At 44.2% G+C, this 19,210-nt stretch overlaps 1 protein-coding gene across 5 annotated transcripts in view; it reads right to left on the bottom strand.

The window, feature by feature from the left end:
• The window catches only part of GRID1 (glutamate ionotropic receptor delta type subunit 1), a 671,373-nt gene that overhangs the window by 24,357 nt on the left and 627,806 nt on the right, over positions 1-19,210 (bottom strand). For all 5 annotated transcript variants that reach the window (XM_060286217.1, XM_060286219.1, XM_030862796.2 and 2 more), the window contains exon 14: positions 2,037-2,203. In XM_060286217.1, coding sequence (XP_060142200.1) covers positions 2,037-2,203 — 167 coding nt within the window. The remainder of the gene's footprint in view (positions 1-2,036; positions 2,204-19,210) is intronic.

Genomic DNA, 19,210 nt, shown 5'->3' with positions numbered 1-19,210 from the left:
CGGAGCAGTTGGAGTGCACGGGGACCCTAAGCTTTCCACACTGGGGACCCTGTGCTTCTGTGAGCACTGTGTTGGGGCACATTAGCTGTCTTGGTGGTGCTGATGCTGCTGCGTTGGTCCCACAAGCTCCCTTACCATCTGTTACTAACCTGTGAGAGAGGTGCTCACAGGCTGATGGCCTGGGGAATGCCCTGAGCATCCTGTCTCAGAAAACCAAGTAGGGTAAACCTCAAGAACACCACTGTCTTATATACCCTGGAGAGAAGCCATCCCTTCTTCATGCCTTTAATCCCAGCAATTGATAAATCACTACTCCTCCTTCTCTTGTGTCATCCATCTCTGCTCCAGGGAGCAAAGGGAGGCATGGCATGTATACTTGATTAAATTCTACAGAAAACCCCAAAGCCTCATTGAACTTAATTACTTCTACCCCTTTTCCCAGTTTTGCAAACAAGCCACTGAATGAATGGGCTGCAGGCCCTCCTCCTAGGCCTCTCCCTGATGGGGTTTAGGCTCAGGTGCTCGTGATCAGAAGAGCCCAATCAACATCTGGGAGGTGGGAGGAGGGAGGTGGGAGGTGGGAGGGCTCAGAGGTCCGATAGCAACATGGGCACAGCACTGGGGCTCAGGGGACCTGCCTTCTCCTCCCAAATCTGCCAGTTGCTGGCTGAGCTGCCCTCAGCGCACATTACCCTCTCTGAGCTTCAGGATGTGAAACGAATGATCTTTAACAATTCTCACCCCTCCAAGTGGATGCTCCTCAGTGCTGGAAAACATGTGTTCATCAGGTAACAGGGCGCTGCCCCTAAGCCTCAGCGCCATGCCGGCCTTTTCACCTGGCCGCTTCTGCCACAGTTTGGATTCTGGTGGACCAAGGCAGAGCTCTAGTTCTGCTCCTTCACCCACCAGGATGTCACCCCACAGACATGTGTGAGTGGTGGGCTTAGACATCACTGGGGACACGAGCCCCTGTTAGCAGGCTGGCTGCTGGGAAAAGGCCACTGAGCTCACCCATGCTGTTCACCTCCATCCTCTCTGTGAGGCCAGGTAACCTGGTCAAGGGCTAAGGTAAGTTCCCGTGGGGAAGCGAGAAATGGGGGTGGGATGATGAGAGATTATCTTCGTCAAGGAGGCCGACCAGGTGTCCAGACTGAGCACTTGGAAACTCAGTCATGCCCAGGAGTCCAGAGAAGATCAAGTTCAAAGGATGGACGTGCACCAGAAAATCACCTGGGAAGCCAAAGAGGCCAATGCAAACTAGACACACATATTCATTTCTGGCGGACAGGGTCCACGTGTCTTTGCTTAGGCCAGAACACTCCTGTCTGCACAGTGTTTTCCCCCACTCTCCCCCAACATGCCCCATTGCTAGTATCAATTAACAGGAGCTGATCCGGAACAGATGGGGAGGTGGGCAGTGAGGGCCAGGTCCCTGTCCTGCCCCAGCGGACAGCATCTGCTCCCTCAGCCCCTGTGCAGGTGAATATGGACTCAATCTGCTTCTCTGGCCCCAGTTTTTCACGTCTCCACATTGACTCTTTCCACCCTGCATTTATCTTAAGAAGTTATTATTGGGCCCTTCCCAGATCCAGTTAATCTTTCATTTAATTTTAAATTACTAGGCCCATCTGGCTAACTCCTACTCTACCTTCAGGCCTCAGGTGCCACCTCCTCTGGGAAGTCCTCCCTGGTCTTCTGGGTCTGGTCAGATGCCCTTCTTTGTCCTCCTCCACCCCCAGAATATCCTCTCTGTCTCACTGACTGCCCCGTGCTGACATCGCCTACTCACATCACAGCTCCCACTGAGACTATGCAGCTTCATGGGAAGGTTACACATACTTCCTCTTTTTTACCCCAGGACCTGGCACAGGACTAGTTGGGGACCGGGGTGGAGAGCAGCATGTACTGGTACATAGTCGGCACTGAGGAAAACGTGATGAATAAACAAGTTTGTGTTGGCTCTCATCTCCCGAAGGCTGGTTAAACCCCAACTGGAGCATGGGGGCTGCCAGCGTGTTCTCACTGACCGAGCCTACCTCTGAGAGAAGAGGTCCCTGTAGGGGCTGCCGTGCTGCAGGGCGATCCCATAGCCCTTGCTGCTAACGCTGTTGCCAGTGACAGTCACGGAGCAGTCGTCATCTGTCAGGGCTGCGTACTCCACCACGGCCACATCCCACAGAAAGGCGTAGTTCCCCTTCTTTGCCTGAAACACCAAAATCACCATGAAGTCAGGCAGACCTGGCCTCCCGTATTATTTTCGAGCAGTGAGGCCTCTCAGTGGTGGGATTTGAGGGACCCTTCTAAATGGTCCTCCTGCCCAACGAGCCGGCACAGCACACTCTCCTATTTTCTGGTCTGCAGGTTCCACCCCTGGTTGATGCCACTCACTGTGGTTAGACATAGAAGGATGTGATGATGCCTCTAGGAGGCCCCAGTGCTGCGCATCTCACAGAGAGTGGGCAAGGTGAGCTGTACGTGGCCCCTGAGCTAGCTTCCTGGTCACAGTGCCATGGACCTGTTTCTCAGAGTAGTGAGCTCACCTTGGAGAGTGCAGAAAGTCTGACCCCAGGGAATTGAGATATTCTGACCGGAGATTTAGGGGGATGCATGATAGTATCCATTTAATATTTCTACTTAGAACTTGACTGAGCCCTGCTTAAGGCGAACATGGGAGACGGCCCTAGGATCAGTGCCCCCGAGTGGCTGCGACTTAATATCTAAGTCATGAACTTGCTATGCCTGGGGAAGAAGCCATTAAGGACAGGGTCCTGACTGTTATGGTGCCAAGCCAGGATTCTGCCACTTCCCTTTCACTGCCCACACAAAAGTGTGAACACACAAACACACACGCACATACATAAGCATACACACATTTATATGCACACAGATATATATGCATACATGTGCATAAACACACGCACATGCATCTACATGGAGGAGGCTTCTGGTGTCAGTGTTTCTATAGCCATGCAATGGTGGCAAATTGTTCCATCCGAATTTGCCTGTGGCCACAGCTGAAGTCCCACTCCGTCACACCCATCCACAGCAGACATTCAGTTCTATCCTGAGCCATAATCCTGACTTGGCCTGGAGTTTAGGCACTCACAAGTAATGTGAGCTGCTTTTATTTTTGGAAGAAGATGCAAACTAGACATTGTCACGTGGCCAGCTTAAAATAGAGCATGATGTTCTTAATGCAGCCAAGAGCCTGGTTTTAATTCTCTAGTGAACATACAGACACCTCATGCTTTCTTCTCTCCTACCACAGCTCACACTAGATGCTGGAGGACCCCAGCCTGGGGCAGTGGCAGGGCTGAAACATCACAGGTAACAACAGGCCAAGCTGGCAAGCTACAAGCTTTGTGGCACTGTCAGCAGGGGTGTTATTCCCTTCTCCTGCCTTTATTCAGTTGTCTTTGGGTCCACTGAGAATCTCCGGAGAATGCCATAGCTGCTTAGGTGAAGCTCATCACGATATTGCTTCTTTTGGGACCCTAGGTGCCCGTGGGCCAAGCTGGCTTATTTTCTCATCAGGAGTTTTCCATCCGAAGGCTTTGTGGGTGGAGCATGGCCTCCCCCTGCCAGGAATAGACTGCTCCTAGCCATTCACACAATTTTACCCGACGATCTTGTAAGAAATGACATAGACCATACCACCCATTGATATTCACCTCGGGAACAATCCAAATATTACCTCAGAGCCTCTTTCCTTGCCCAAGTCAATTTCAGGAGTCCCTAAAGGGCTTTGACCCAGGTTGCAAAATTACACTCATCTCTCTCCCTCCACATGGGAGGATAGCAGTTTTGAAATTTTCTCCTGCTGGCAAACACATTTTCTCATGAAAAGATATAAATTTTCCACCTCTTAGTAACCGAGTTTCTCAGCAAAATGTTGACTTATGACCTAATATTTGGCTTCTGTCCGACTCTGGAGCATTTCATACCCGTGCTTGTAATTCAACATGACAATCAGACATTGTTATTTGCACAATTTCAAAAGGGCATGTCATGTTGAAGAAAGAATTAAGATCAAGTTCGTTCCTACGTTTCAAGTGATGTTCCAAGAAGGAGAAAGAAATAAGCTGGCCTGCCTCAAGTGGAAACCGGCTCTGACAAAAGCCTGGCATGGCCACTTAACGGGGCACTTGGATCTGTCAAGCCACAGGCATCTGTGGCTCCAGCTTGGGCTAAGTGACAGGTGAGCACAGATCCATGAAGGAAGCTGCATTTATAGTCCCGCTGCCTAAGCTGAGAAGGCAGAAAACATATGGAAGGCATGCTGGCGATGTCTCAGGTGCAAATCCCTGCTAACCAGGAAGGCAGTCAGGAAAAGAGGAGAAAATAGAAGTTCTCCTTCTTGAGCTGCTGAATGACCCCAGACACTCAGTCTCCCTATTTGTAAACAGGGACTACATTGACTACCATAGTTCTTATGTCTGCTTCAAGAAGCACATGGCTGGTCCCTAATCTACCTAACGATGCCAGAACAGGGAAGACCTGGAGAGGCTGGCTGATGCGCCACCTCTTATAAGTGGGCTAACTCAGAAACTGCAGCTGCAATGGAGCTCTAGCCTTATAAAATACTTCCCATCCCCAACAACCCTTCCTCACTTCCTCAGCATCCCACGGCTTCCTGGGTCCTCTTCTCTTAGCCTCATGCTGAGTAAAATGCACCACCCTGGGCTTCCCAAGTTCATCAGTTTCCAGCACAACTTCCTGGACCTTACAGGTGTCTCCCCAATCTTCCTGGTATGTCGCAGCCCCTGTATGAGACAGAAAGCTTCTTAGGTAGGACCATATTCTCAGGAACACTTCGGATGCCAGTATCAGAAGCCCAAACATGCCATCCACCATGGCTATACCCCCTCTATATAGACCCTCTTCTTGATCCAGGCAGAATGAACGCCCCATAACCTCCCCACAGTTGTAACTCTTCCTTATGGGATCAGAACCGATTTTCCATGCAGCCCCTAATAATTATGTGTCCACCTTCTTATTCTGTGCTGCTTATCCATATGCGGGGGATGCCAGATACATCAAAAATCTGCCTCCAAGAGATCCAAGAATTTCCTCTCTTTCTCTCCCCTCCTGTCATAGGCTCATCTTCTGCCTTTCTTGAGTCTGAGCATCTCTCCCATTCTGCTCTTGGTTCAGCTCCTTCCTCTGTAGCTCAGCCTCTTGCCTCGTCTCTACTTCCATTGAGAAGGCATTTCTACGCCTCTCCCTCTACCCTCCACCCCCTCAACTCTATGCCAGAGATCTCGCACACTTTGGGACATCTGCCATTTCCTATTTATATTAACTACTTCTTTTTGCTGAGGATTGTTTTCCAGTCTCTTGGGAAGACAGACTATTGGCAGGAATCTAGCCTCTTCTCAACTGTGTGCCACTGGCTGCTCCTCACAGAGAAAGAAGGGTGAACCAGACACCTTCCTGCAGGAAACTGGGAACGCTTTGGCTAAATGGCACAACAGAGCTCTAGAGTGGCTACTTTGCCAGTGTTCATACCAACTCATCCTTTCTTATGTCTCCCAGTCCTGTCCTTTCCCTACTTCCCAGGGGGCTGAGGGGAGTTAAGGAGGATGTTATGTGAGATCAGAAGCAATAGGCAGTGAGCTGTTTACAAATAGATTATTGACGTTTATTTCATAAAGTCTAAAAGATGAAAGCGGTACCATAGATTTGTGTTCTGTGTTAAAACAAAACAAGAACAAATACTGGACTTCACCTCTTTAATGAGTTAAATTACCTTGATCTGGCTGGCCCATTTATAATATTAAATGTATTCCTAACTTCTAATCATTGACTTATTATGCATCAATGCCTTGGAATGCGGCTGTTGGAAAGTTAGGCTGGAGACAAGGCTGGTAGATTCAGCCAAGCCTTCCCCAAGCCTTTGGCTCTATGCAGAAGGCTCTATGCAGAAGGTGGGCACAGCGACCCAGGGAGCCCTTCAGAGCTGGCTCTGGAGTCCCGGGACAGCAGCCCAAGATACTTCCAGGAGCTATGAAGGCATCTTTAGCTCATCTAAGACAGTGGAGGTTTGACAGTTAACATAGTCTAGGAATATAATTTCCTACTTCCACAGTTTGTTTGTTTTTAATTGGTCATATCCAGTGTTAGTGAGGTTGTGACAAAGTGGGTGTGATCCTTCGTGGCCATAGGCATCACAGAATGACACAACATTTCGGAAAGTAACACAGCATCCATAACATGAACATCTAAAACTGCTCCTACCCTTTGCCCTAGCAAATTAAGAATTTAACCTAAAAAGTAAACCAAACGTATCTGTGTATCTTAATGACATGACAGGCATTTTAAATCTAATGTTGACTATAAAGTAAGCATGGGACAGTTTAAATATTTAATTTAGGGAAATAATTTAATAAATTATGGTTCACTAATACGATATGGTTTTATGCAACTGATAGTAATTATAAAGACTATGCAGAAACATAGAAATGTATATATACATATTATATATATATACACACATAGAAATATATACATATTATATATGTAAATTAGTAGAAAACAATGGGATGGATACACTATTATTACTGTTCTGTATATATGTGAAATGTAATACGCCAAAAGATGAACAGGAATATTACATAATGGAGTGGGATTAGTGATGATTCTTAGCACAAGTTGATTAAAATATTTTCTTTCATCTTGTTACACAATCTATGCTATCACACACTACATAGGTACCAGATCCGATCTCTGTACCAGATTCAATCTCCGTTGCCTTGTGTGCTCTTGGCTCCTAAAGGCGCTTTTGCCCATCAACAGAGCACAAAGGTCTGTCAGAGCTCTCCGGTTTCCCAGGGCACTGGCTCCCTGACACTATTTAAACACATGGGAAAGTCTCCCTTACATCCCTGGCCTGCATCTAAACATGTGGCTTCATTTCACTCTCTCCTTTTCCTTAAAAAAAAAAAAAAGAAAGAAAAGGCATTTGGTTCACACATAAAAGAAGAGATGTGAGGACCTTGGGGAAAGGAGGAAAGAACAGCTTTGACATCACATAAAATGTCATAGAAAATGTCCAGTTGGCATCTCAGGATGCCAGGACAGCAGCAGGTAGACAGACCACTCCTAGTTTGTCTCCCAGGAAGCATCTTAGCAAACAGAATCCAAGCCCATCCCTGAAGTCCACTTCCTCCCAAGTCCACCCACATGCTGGTGCACTGCTACAAATGGAAAGGGATTGAGACCACGGGGCTGTCTGACCCCAGTGCTTAGAGCAGCCTCCCTAACGTTTGGGGGAACATGATTAGCTTACTTTGCTAGAGGAAGGCTGGGCACCATAAACAGAGTCACAAGTGAGCTGGGATATTGGATGGCTCATCGCCATTGCTCCACACTGGTAATAAAATGAGATTGCATTGACCTTCATTGCACCACTAACATGGCCCTTCCCAGAACTCACTTGGAGCACAAACTTTCCAAGACAACAGCCTTGGAGGCAAGAACTTCATAATGCTGTTCTACTCCATCCTAACTGATTTTGGAAAGGGACAAGCAACCACTCTATCCCCCCAAACAAGAATGCAGGTACTACAAACATCAAACACAAATACCATCAGAAAAGAAGTGCTAAAGGAAATCAGGTGTCTGCATTGCCAGGTACAGGGTAGGTGTGAAGTACCTGCTGGATGCTGGGTTGTCAGATACATGATTCCTTTTCTATCCATGGTATAATTCTGAGGGGGCTGAACATTAATCCCATTTTACAGATGAAGAAACTGAGACTCAGAAAAATAAAGTGACTTGTCCCAAATAAACCCAGATGGTGAGTAGTGGAGCCAGCTCAACCTGGAGAAAGACAGTCACTGCCATTCCCACGGGTTCTATCACCAACAGCATTCCCCTGGGAAGTGCTCAGAGGGTAAGGGCACCATAGCAGTTTCCCCAGCCCTCCCTTCATGAGTCCAAGCATGGCAGAGGGGAGAGCACAGGTTTCTTTGGCTCCAGTGACTGTCATCCTCCAGCTTTACAGAGGTGGTTCGTGGAACAGCTGAAATGCGGGGAGAGGGAAGACACAGGGGCCTGCGCTGTCTGTGGATGGGGATGTTAGGGTATCAGGGACACCTTGGAAACCTGATGCAGCCTCATGGGCGTTAACCATCCAGTGACACGCTCATTGTCTCTCCTTGCATCCACGCTTCACCCCAACAAAGCAGAGCTCAGTATCCCAAATCTTAGCTCCTACGCTCATGTTCACAAAATCGCCACACATCACCACAGGCATCCTGAATCCTGGCTACAGTGATACATTATCATGCGCTACGCCAAATCAAAAGATGCAACAGTAAGACCCAGACTATCTATGGAGAAAAGGACAATTCTACAGTCTGCTGGCAGGAGTGTGTGCTGGCACGATATTTCTGGAATGGTAATTTGGTGGGGAGAATCAAATGCTTTTAAAATGTGCGTATGTAGCAGTTCTACCCTTAGGAATTCATTCTAAGGAATTATTCCCTTTCAAAGAAGATGTTTGTACAAAGATTCTCAGGGCAATATTGTTTAAACTAGCAAGAATTGGAAACCATCTAAATGCTTGACAATTGAGAATCAGCTAGGTAAATGATGTATTAGATGATGGAATATTATGTTACCGCTACTATGGTGTTTTAAAAGAGCATTCCCTGCTAAGGGAAACAACTGTCCGTGATGAAGAAGAGCCAGCCTGGGTTCTGGACTCCAACCGTACAGATACGAATCCCAACTCCACTGCTTGCTGGCTGTGTAAGTGCTGACAAGATGCTTAACATCTCTGAACCTCAGTTCCCCTGGATGTAAAATGGTCCATACTTCAGAGAGTTCTGATGACGATTAAATCCCTCAGTAAATGTAACATGCTTAGGGTTTTGCCTGGCATGTGGTGAGCACTAAATAAATGACAACCAATATTATATCGTTTAGTGAAAAAGAACCTGTTACAAGAGAGTATTTACATTGTGATATCTTTTTAAAATTATTATGCAAGAACTTTATGAAGAATCAAAACCAAGTACCAAATACTATCTTTGGGTGATGCCATCATGGGTGACTCCTGCTGGTTTCTTTCAGTCTCCTGTGTCCCCATGTTTTCTGCAACTCAGCAAGCATTTCTTCTGTGACTGCAGCTGCCCAAGAGGGTAGTTTCAGTGATTCAGCCTCCTTCACAGAGCACAGTGTAGTGAAAAGAGCAGGATTCTGAATGAAGACAGACACACTGCCACATTCCAGCTCTCTGGTGAACCTATAGACTTGGGGCTTGAAATGAACCTATATAGACTTGGGGCTTGAGGATGAAATTACAGGACACAATGCACTGTGCCTGGCACACAGTGAGGACCCAACACAAGTTCCTTCTTCTCTGTCTGGCGTTCCCCAGCTCAATTCAGAAGATCAATACCTCAGCTGTCATTGAAACAACTTTCCTCCCACCCACTCCCCTCTTGCCAACCATTCCTCCACCTTGACCAAGACAGCAACGTGCTGTGTGTGTGGGGCGTGTGTGTGTGAGTGTGTGTACGCGTGTGCCCATGAGGATGTGTGTACCTGAATGTATGCATGTGTGGAAGTGTGTGTGTGTGCACGTGTGAGTGTGAGTGTGCCACCACATCCCCCAGGGAAGCACAAGAGAGGTGAACTGAGGTATGAAGCACCTGGACACCACACGAGGTTCAGGAAAAGGAGAACTTCAGCTGGAAAGAAGGAGCCTATATCTCTTCGGTCCCTCAGAACAATAGAAAGAGACCTCCAAAATGATGTGAAAATGTAAGGCAGACAATCAACAGGACCCTCGGAAGTGTTCACATGGCCTCCTCAGGAGGCTGTAAGGAAACCTGCCAAGCGAGGAGCGAAAGAGAATGACCCTTCACCTGGATCAGCCCCTGGACCAGCACAAGCAAGCAAAGCCGGGGGGCTCAGTGGGAGGGGGGACGGCAGCTGGGCTCTCCCACGGTTAGTGCAACAGCTGCTTTCCTGAAGCGTCCACAGGGTGCAAAAACATCTGGTAGGGGGATGTCGTGTGTGTGTGTGTGTGTGTGTGTGTGTGTGTGTGTGTGTGGTCACGAGCACAGGCCTGAGCCCTGAAGTTTTGTCATGGTCGTTGGTCCCAGGGAGGTCGCCCATTACCTGGGCAAGAGGACAGAGGTGATAGAGACACCCCAAGGCTACAGCAGCAGAGAACAGTTCCTGACGGCCAGGCAGTAGGTCTGCAAAACTATTTCTGCAAATGATTACCTGCCCTATATCCTGGTACTCCTGTGTCCCAGAGGAACAGTCAACAGTGAGAAGCAGAGCAAGTGGTATACAATGGCAATTAGTTTTCAGGCCACCAATGCCATTACCTTCTCTTTGATTCCTTAATTTCCTTTACAGAATGTTCAACTTCATTTCATAGAAAGTATGGCATGGTATGTGGGTGAGAGCAAGGGCCTGGAGACGGGGAGACCAGGTCTTCCCCTAGTGTCCTTAGCCAGCCACCTGAACCCTCTGAGCCTGAGTAACCTCTTCTAGAAGACAGGAGTCGCGAGCCCCGCCCACCGCTTAGGCTTATCACAGGAAGAGACAACACAGAAAGTGTCTGATGCATTGAAGGAACTCAAACAATAAGATACTATCCTTATGATCATGATAATCATCACCGGCATCATCCTTATAGCTTTAAGTTCAGATCCTAACTGAAATGCAGTTGCCTTGGGGTAAATAACACTTGAAATTGTCCTCAGTCATCCAGCCTGGTAATTTAGAAAGTCTGTTAGATGGTGTCACAGTCTTGGCCCAGTTACTGACTCCCTATTGATGGAAGATGAGCGCAGACAGTTCTTAAGATCTTTTCCAGCTTTAACATCCTCCAAGTTTATAATATAGACCAGTTGTTCTCAAAGAATGTTCCCTAGACCAGCAGCCTCAGCATCACTGGAGAAATATAAATTCTCAGGCTCTATTCCAGACCCAGTGAAAAGAAGACCCTGGGAGTGGAGCCCAGCAATCTGTCTTAATAATCTCTCCAGGTGCCCCTGATGTGTGCTAAAGTTGGGATTCAATGATAGAGACCTCTCTGTCCATGAATTTCTGATCTCCTCTTCAGAGTAGGTTTAGGAAGGAAAAGAGTATTACGGCTCTAGGATCTTGAGTTGGGGCAGCAAATGGAGGAGGGAATAGCATAGGGTTGAGACCAGGGCTATTGAAAACAACCATTAAAGGAAAGTCACACTTTACATCTTCTTCCTGAATGTCACTCTACTTGGTGCTTTCCCATCCATTCTCCTATTACAAAGTTCAGGCTGAACTTCCACAGTACAAACTGTGTCCATTTTCCAAGGAAATGGAGACGCAAAAAGGACTTTGCCCAAGACACCAGAAGCAGCTATTCCATCAGAGCTTGAATGTCTCCCCAGGTCTCCTTGACTGAAAATGGCCTTTCCTTCTCCCACATCAAAAGTTCAACATCAGTAGCCCCGAAGAGCCACACAGAGCTCCCTGAGCAGCTGGCTGTTGTCACACTGACAGATTCTGGACAAGCTTTGCTAATGATGTCTGCCTCCAGCACCTGACCTTATGGAGGCTTCATAGCTGCTTTCCCTTTTAGAGCCTCTGGCACTCCGGGGAGAAAGAATCTTATTTAGTGAACCAAGTATCGTCTCAGTGGGAGAAGCTTTCTCACATCTCCAAGGGAGAATAAGCTGGTTTGGTACAATGGAAAAAAGAAAAGCCCTAATTTGGAAGAATCAATGGCTCCTTCCTCAAAAGTCTGAAACTGTATACCGTCAGCAAAGCTAGGGGCCACAAACAACCTTCTCAGCAGGGCAAAGGGACACATTGATTTTCAATGATTTGTCAAAACTTTAAATTGTCCAAAGACCCTGATAAACAACAATCTAATCTGAGTTATTCCATGGGAAAGATTAAGAATGATCTCAAAAAAGGGTAATTTGGTTTGCTTATATACAAGATAGATTCGGAAGAGACAAGAATACGGAATGAGAAATACCCATGTAGGAAAGGGAAACAACCTAAGAATGCATGAACCCAGGAATCACAGAGGACAGGCATCCATGGGGTCAAACATTCCATGAAGAAGCACAGGGACAGGGCTTCGCAGATACTCCCAGCACGCGTGCACAAGTGCGTGTACACACACACACACGCCTGCGCACACACGGAAGGATGTGAGCCCCTTGGCCATGCGTGTCCTTTTCACCGCCCTAGCATGATGTCTGGCATACAGTTGGCGCTGAATAAATATGTATAAAGTGACGAATGCAGAACTGAAGGGCTGAATACTAGAATCTGAGAAGCCTGAGGACTTGAATCAAAGCACGCTGGGCTGGCGATGTCCTGTTTGCCCCTCCAAGTCTGCCTTCCACTCTTTTCCATCCTGTGCTCTCCTCCAGAGCCTGATTTCATGGATAGTATCAATGGTTACCTTTGGTCTCTGGCTAAGAGTCACTTCCTAAGATTCAGGAATAAATCAAATACTGATACTATTAAAACAACAATCATACCAATAAGCACTATTCATTCAAGCATATGTTCTCAAACTTGAGAGGGAATGAGTACCCCCTGGAGGGCACGTTCAAATACAGATGATTAACCTCTCCCCAACTTCCCTCCTCCAGCTTCTGATTCATTAGGTCTAAAGTAGGGCCCATAAGTTTCATTTCTAACATGTTCCTGGATGATGCTGATGCTACTGGTCCAAAGACCACCCCTGGGGAACTACTGTGTTAAAATACACTCTACAAGGCACTGCACTCATCCATTCACATCACCTCTACTCTACAATAAAGCTGAGAAGACCTGGTATTATTATTCTTATTTTTCAGATGAGATAACTTTGTTTAGGAGTAAGTTTTTTTTTTTTTAAATACATCTTCATCGGAGTATAATTGCTTCACGATGCTGTGTTAGTTTCTGTTGTACAACAAAGTGAATCAGCCTTGCCCAAGATCTCACCTCTGGCACAAGATGGGTACAAGAATCAAACCCAATTCTTTTTTTTTAACTTTTTATTTTATATTGGAGTATAGTTGATTAACAATGTTGTGTTAGTTTCAGGTGTACAGCAAAGTGATTCAGTTATACATGTACATGTATCTATTTTTTTTTCAAATTCTTTTCCCATTTAGGTTATTACATAATATTGAGCAGAGTTCTCTGTGCTATATAGTAGGTCCTTCTTGGTTATCCATTTTAAATATAGCATGTCAATCCCAAACTCCCTAACTATCCCTTCCCCCTGCCCCTGCTCCCACCTCCCTGGTAACCATAAGTTCATTCTCTAAGTCTGTGAGTCTGTTTCTCAAACTCAATTCTTGTTAACTCAAATCCCACACTTTAGTCACTACACTATGTGGCCTTAACGGAGCACTTGACTCCATTAAGACAAAGTTCAAGTGAGACTCACGAAACTACACCCTGAGGCCAGTGTAGCTTTGCCATCTGCAGACACATCCTCTCAGTGTTTCTTTAGCCATAAAGGGTTGTTGGAAACTGGCAACCTGGACTATGCAGGAAAGAGAAAGAAGCAGTAAAGTTGCATGTGATCACGATTCATATTAAAGACTCTCCCTTAATGTGTTCAGAGACCATCCCTGTGGGGCTTACGTTGAAGAGTCTCATTTTCTAATCCCATTTGTAGCTAAGGATCCCTTTATGGCCTTTGCTAAAATGTCAGCCTTGAGAGAGAGAGAAAGAGCTCTCACAATAGCCTTTCACTCTTTGAGGAGCCACAAAAGAGGTCATGTCCTGACCCAGATGGACTCCCACTCCCTCACAGAACAAGTTCTGAGCTCTACCTGTCAGGATGTACAGCTCTGTAAAGTCAAAGAATCTGCAAGATGCGCCACTAGGGGGCCTGCAGGGTCGCGGCCCTGATAGAAGCCCACCTCATGGTCCAGGGCTGCTGAATACTCACTAGAAAGTGGAGTGATGCCTGCTCATCACTTCCTGACATAAGCAACTGAGGTCTGAGAGCCGAGCTGCACGGATACGTCCAAAACCTTTCAACGTGAAGATTCTTAAAATATTAGAAATACCAAATTTCACTGCTGAGCAGTTTCTTTACCAGGCTCCTCACCATTCCTGCTTCCTTTATCTGACCCTTAGGAGGCATGCTTTTCTGAGCTCTTACTGTTCTAGTTACTCTTCCTGATTTGAGTTAATCCACCTCTCATTTCTCTCTCTCTCTGCTTCTCTGCCTTTGTCCACCAGTTGGTGTGTGTGTGTTTTACACACACACATGGTAAAAATGTAGGGTTCAAAGCCAATCTTAATACCTCTATGTTGGAGAGTAAAGGGACTATTTATTAGAGGTTCCCATTCCAGTAGAAACAACTACTTATACCCAAATAGGTTTTTTTGTTGTTGTTTTTAAAATGGAGGTATAGTTGATTTGCAATATCATGTTAGTTTGGGGTGTACAGCACAGTGACTTGGTTTTTTGTTTGGTTTTTGAAGATTATGTTCCATTATAGGTTACTACAAGTTATTGGGTATAATTCCCTGTGCTATACAGTAAATCCTTGCTGCTTATGTATTTTATGTTAATCCCATACTCTTAATTTGTCCCTCCCTGACTCCCTCTCCCCTTTAGCAACCATATGTTTGTTTCCGTCTGTGACTCTGTTTCTGTTTTGTATATACATTCATTTGTATTGTTTTTTACATACCACATATAAGTGATATCATACAGTACTTGTCTCTCTCTGACTTATTTCACTAAGTGTAATATTCTCTAGGTCCCTCCATGTTGCTACAAGTGGCAATATTTCATTCTTTTTTATAGCTGAGTAATATTCCATTTTATATATATATATATATATATATATATCTCACATCGTCTTAAACAGTCATCTGTTGATGGGCACTCAGGTTGATTCCATGTCTTGACCAGTGTAAATACTGCTGCTATGAACACTGGGGTGCACGCATCTTTTCAGCTTAGAGTTTTTGCTTTTTCTGGGTATATACTCAGGGGTGAAATTTCTGGATCATATGGTAGTGCCAATTTTAGTTTTTAAGAAACATGCATACTGTTTTCCATAGTGACTGCACCAATTTACATTCCCACCAACAGTGTTCAAGGGTTCCTTTTTCTCTTCATCCTCTTCAATATTTCTCACTTGCAGACTTTTTGATGATGGCCATTTGACAGCTGTGAGGTGATATCTCATTGTTTTGATTAGCATTGCTCTAATAATCAGCGATGTTAAGCATCTTTTCATGTGCCTATTGGCCATCTGCATGTCTTCTTTGGAAAAATGTCTACTTAGATCTGCCCATTTTTTGATTGGGTTGTTTGTTTTTTAAATATTGAGTTGTATGAGCTGTTTGTGTATTTTGGATCTTAATCCCTGGTCAGTCACAAATATTTTCTTATTGATGATGACAATGATGATGGTGATAGTAATAATAATAAACACATGGATGGTAGAAAGAGTGCAATAATCTTCAGGCAAATTGTTTAACCACTCTGAGTTTTACATTCCTTATTTTCAAAATGGAAATATTACAAAATGCCCTCAATGGTAAAGATAAAGTGTATGAACACAATAGCATGCATAATAATTTCTTAATAAATGTTATTTTCCTTCCCCTCTTTCTCCCTGCTTGTTGTTCCTGGACAAACAACATTATACCAACAAAATGGAAATAAAAATAAGCTAAACAAAAACTGCCAACGATCTGACTGACACAAAAAATCAAAATTGTTCTCACCAGCTACTGCTTCTTGATTTTAATGTAATCAAAGAACAAAACAATTCAGTTCAAAATACAAAAACTTAAGTTATAAAACCTAAAGCCATAATACTCAGTGGAACAAATAGAATGGAATCAGCCCACAATTATAGACTTGGGTAAAAAGCAAATTATGGGGCAGAGGAAATCTGAAGAATAAAATCAGATTTAAGGGAAGTGAACGTCCTCCCACGCTTCAAATGAGGAGTCAGAAAGAGAAAAACAAATACCGTACGCTAACACATATATATGGAATTTAAGGAAAAAAAAGGTCACGAAGAACCTAGGGGTAAGACGGGAATAAAGACACAGACCTACTAGAGAATGGACTTGAGGATATGGGGAGGGGGAAGGGTAAGCTGGGATAAAATGAGAGAGTAGCATGGACATATATACATATATACACTACCAAACGTAAGGTAGATAGCTAGTGGGAAGCAGCCGCATAGCACAGGGAGATCAGCTCCGTGCTTTGTGACCACCTAGAGGGGTGGGATAGGGAGGGTGGGAGGGAGGGAGACGCAAGAGGGAAGAGATATGGGGACATATGTATATGTACAACTGATTCACTTTGTTATAAAGCAGAAACTAACACACCATTGTAAAGCAATTACACTCCAATAAAGATGTTAAAAAAAAAAAAAAGAAAGGAATCAAAGTTAGCATGATGGCACAGATGTTGGTTTGATTCCAAAGCTTACCCTACCAAATTATAAAAATCGCAGAAGAAAGTAATTGAAGAATTCATAACAAGATTTGCTTGGCAATGCTCAAAACCCAAAGCAATTTAATAAGGGAGGCACAGTGGGAGCCGCCTTCCTTGACCTTAGCACTGTATTATCCCAAACCAATCATCATCAAACAAAATTAAGCTGTAGGGCATTATGAAGGGGCCAATGTAGTCAACTGCACGGAAACCTGCTCCAGGACACTGACTAAGCCCCCTGCCCTCCCCACCCTTCCTCATCCCTTCTTGCCCGCTCTGCAACTAGATCCCAGCAATCCTGCTCATTCTTCTTGAAGAAAGATGCACATGGATGCATTTCTGAATACTCTCATTTCTTACTCACTGAACACTTATTTTGTTTGATTTTTGAAAGGATAAAAGGTTTTGGATGTCCATGTTCACTGCCCTGTGCCTACCTCTGCTCTTGGCCCTGGGGACAAACAAATGAATAAGAGACAGGCCCAACCCTATGGAGGCTCAGAGTCTAGTCAGGATGTGACAGAGCAGGGCACTGAGGATGGGGGTGACATCTGATGAATCTGTACTCTGGGATGCATAGGGTGTTAAGGGAGCCCCTGGCCCTGCCCTGAGAAACTAGAAGCTCCAGCAGGGGGTCGGGAAGAGTGAACGCTTCTGCTGAGGTTGGAGAGATAATCAAGAATCATCCTGGCCAACAAAGAAAAGGAAGGCTTTCCAAGCAGCACGTACCCAGGTGTATAAAGGTGAGGAGAGGGGAAGGAACTGCTCAGGTTTCCTGTGATGAAAACACTAGGTAAGTGGCAGCAGAAGCTGAGGCTTCATTTTGATCATGCATCTCTTCTATTTTTGCACAGTGTCACCAGGTAATGACACAGGTGCTGGAGTGAGAAAAATACTGAGTTCAAACCCTGGGTCCGATATTGACTCAAGCATGATTTTCAGCAAGTCCCTTGCCCTCCTTAAACTCTAGTTTCCTAATTAATAAACGAGTTGTGTAGAAGCACAGTTGAGCTAATTAATGCACGGAAGAAACTTATCCCCACCCCTGATCCATCGAGGGCTCTCTAACAGTAGACACTGCGATTAAATTAACCTCCTGATTGTCCAAACATCGATGCAAGGCCCCAAAGGAAGGATGGAAAACTCTGGGCAAAGTAACACAAATCTTTTATTTTTGAAATAACATCCTGTCCCAAACCAGCCTTCATCTTCCCTTTGACCTTATACCAAGTCTAACTCAATTTTATCAGGAAAGTATCAAGCCCACTCTTACATATTAACTGAGCTCACCACTAGTAAATGAGTTGACTAATGAAAGAATGAATGAATAAAAACCCCATATATTTCAAACATCAAATCATTGCATAAATACACATTTGAGGAAGGGGTTGTTAGGTGCATCAATTTTATTATTAAACAAAGGTAGGTGTCTAACCATGATCTTATTCAGTTTCCTCAAACTGCCAAAATTCATGAATTTTGCCTAATGTAGGCCAAGGAAAAAGTGAGTTGAAAAGAAAGAGATTTCTTCTCCACTCCAGTCCCCAGAATAATAAAGCAAAATAAAGTCAAAATTCATATGTACCTACATAAAGAGAAAGAGAAAGAAATTTTAAAAAATCACTATAAAGGATTTGAGAAAAGTAGAAAAATACCAATTTATTAAAAGGCTTTTCCTTCTAAAGATAAATCCACAAGGATTTAATGAAAAAACAAAAACAAAAACAAGAAACAACACTGAAGCCTCAGTATTCTTTTGATCCCAAAGATAGAATGTAATTTATTCAAAGCCCTGCTTTTGGCAGTACTCAGGAATATTTTGTTGAGAGCTTTAAATGTTTATATCCTTTTCTGACACCATAATTCCACTTTTGAGAATTTGACCTGCAGAAATAAATATAGTAACTGAAAAATCATGAGGCACAAGGATGTTCACTATAATGTTATTTGTATTTGTGAAAAATTGGAATCGACCCAAGTGACAATCAAGAAGGAAATGTTTAATTTTACATCTATTTGATAAATATTAAGTAGCCACTAAAATGATTTTTAAAGTTTTACAACAGTGTTAAAAAAGTACAGGATAAAACATATTTTCTCTAACATCATAATTATGTAAAACATATGCAGAGATTCAAAAAAGACTCCCCAGAAATACCCACAAGAATTCCTAGAGCCTTATTTAGGTGGTGAAAAAAATATGTGTAACTGGTTTTTTTCTGCTTATTTTTAGAAATAGTCTAAACTTTTAAAAATGGTGACATATATTTATTTAAATGACATACACATTTAAATTATAAATGTATAACCTAAGATTTCCTCTCAAAACCTCTTATTTTAAACGTTGTCATGGATTGGGGGCTATTTAACCTGAGTGCCTTTGGAGTTGGGTTGGACCACAGATTTAAAGCATGTGAAGAAGGCTCAGGTATATTACAGGGTCAAGACAGCCAGAACTCAGCCTGAGACGCAGAGAAGGGGTTCTGTAGACAGCAATTGTTAAACAGGGAAAATACCACTGCCGTCATTCTCCTACGAGGAGACTATACATTTAGTAGAAATAAAAATGAAGTTTTGTTCACATGGCATTCCACTGTCTTTTCTGCCTCTCTGGTTTCCTTTAGTTTTCTGTGTATTTTATTTCCTGCTTGTCAGTTTTCTCTCACATTCTCACATTTGTATCTTCAAAACTGAAAAGGAATTGAGGCATTTGGATTGTAAAATGTAGGTACATGACAGGACTACCTTCGGAAGCTTTCCTCA

This window comes from Globicephala melas, chromosome 16 (assembly GCF_963455315.2).
Source record: "Globicephala melas chromosome 16, mGloMel1.2, whole genome shotgun sequence".
In the NCBI taxonomy this organism is placed as follows: domain Eukaryota; kingdom Metazoa; phylum Chordata; class Mammalia; order Artiodactyla; family Delphinidae; genus Globicephala; species Globicephala melas.
The sequence above is the reverse complement of the archived record's forward strand: the minus strand, read 5'-3'. Positions and strand labels throughout refer to the sequence as shown.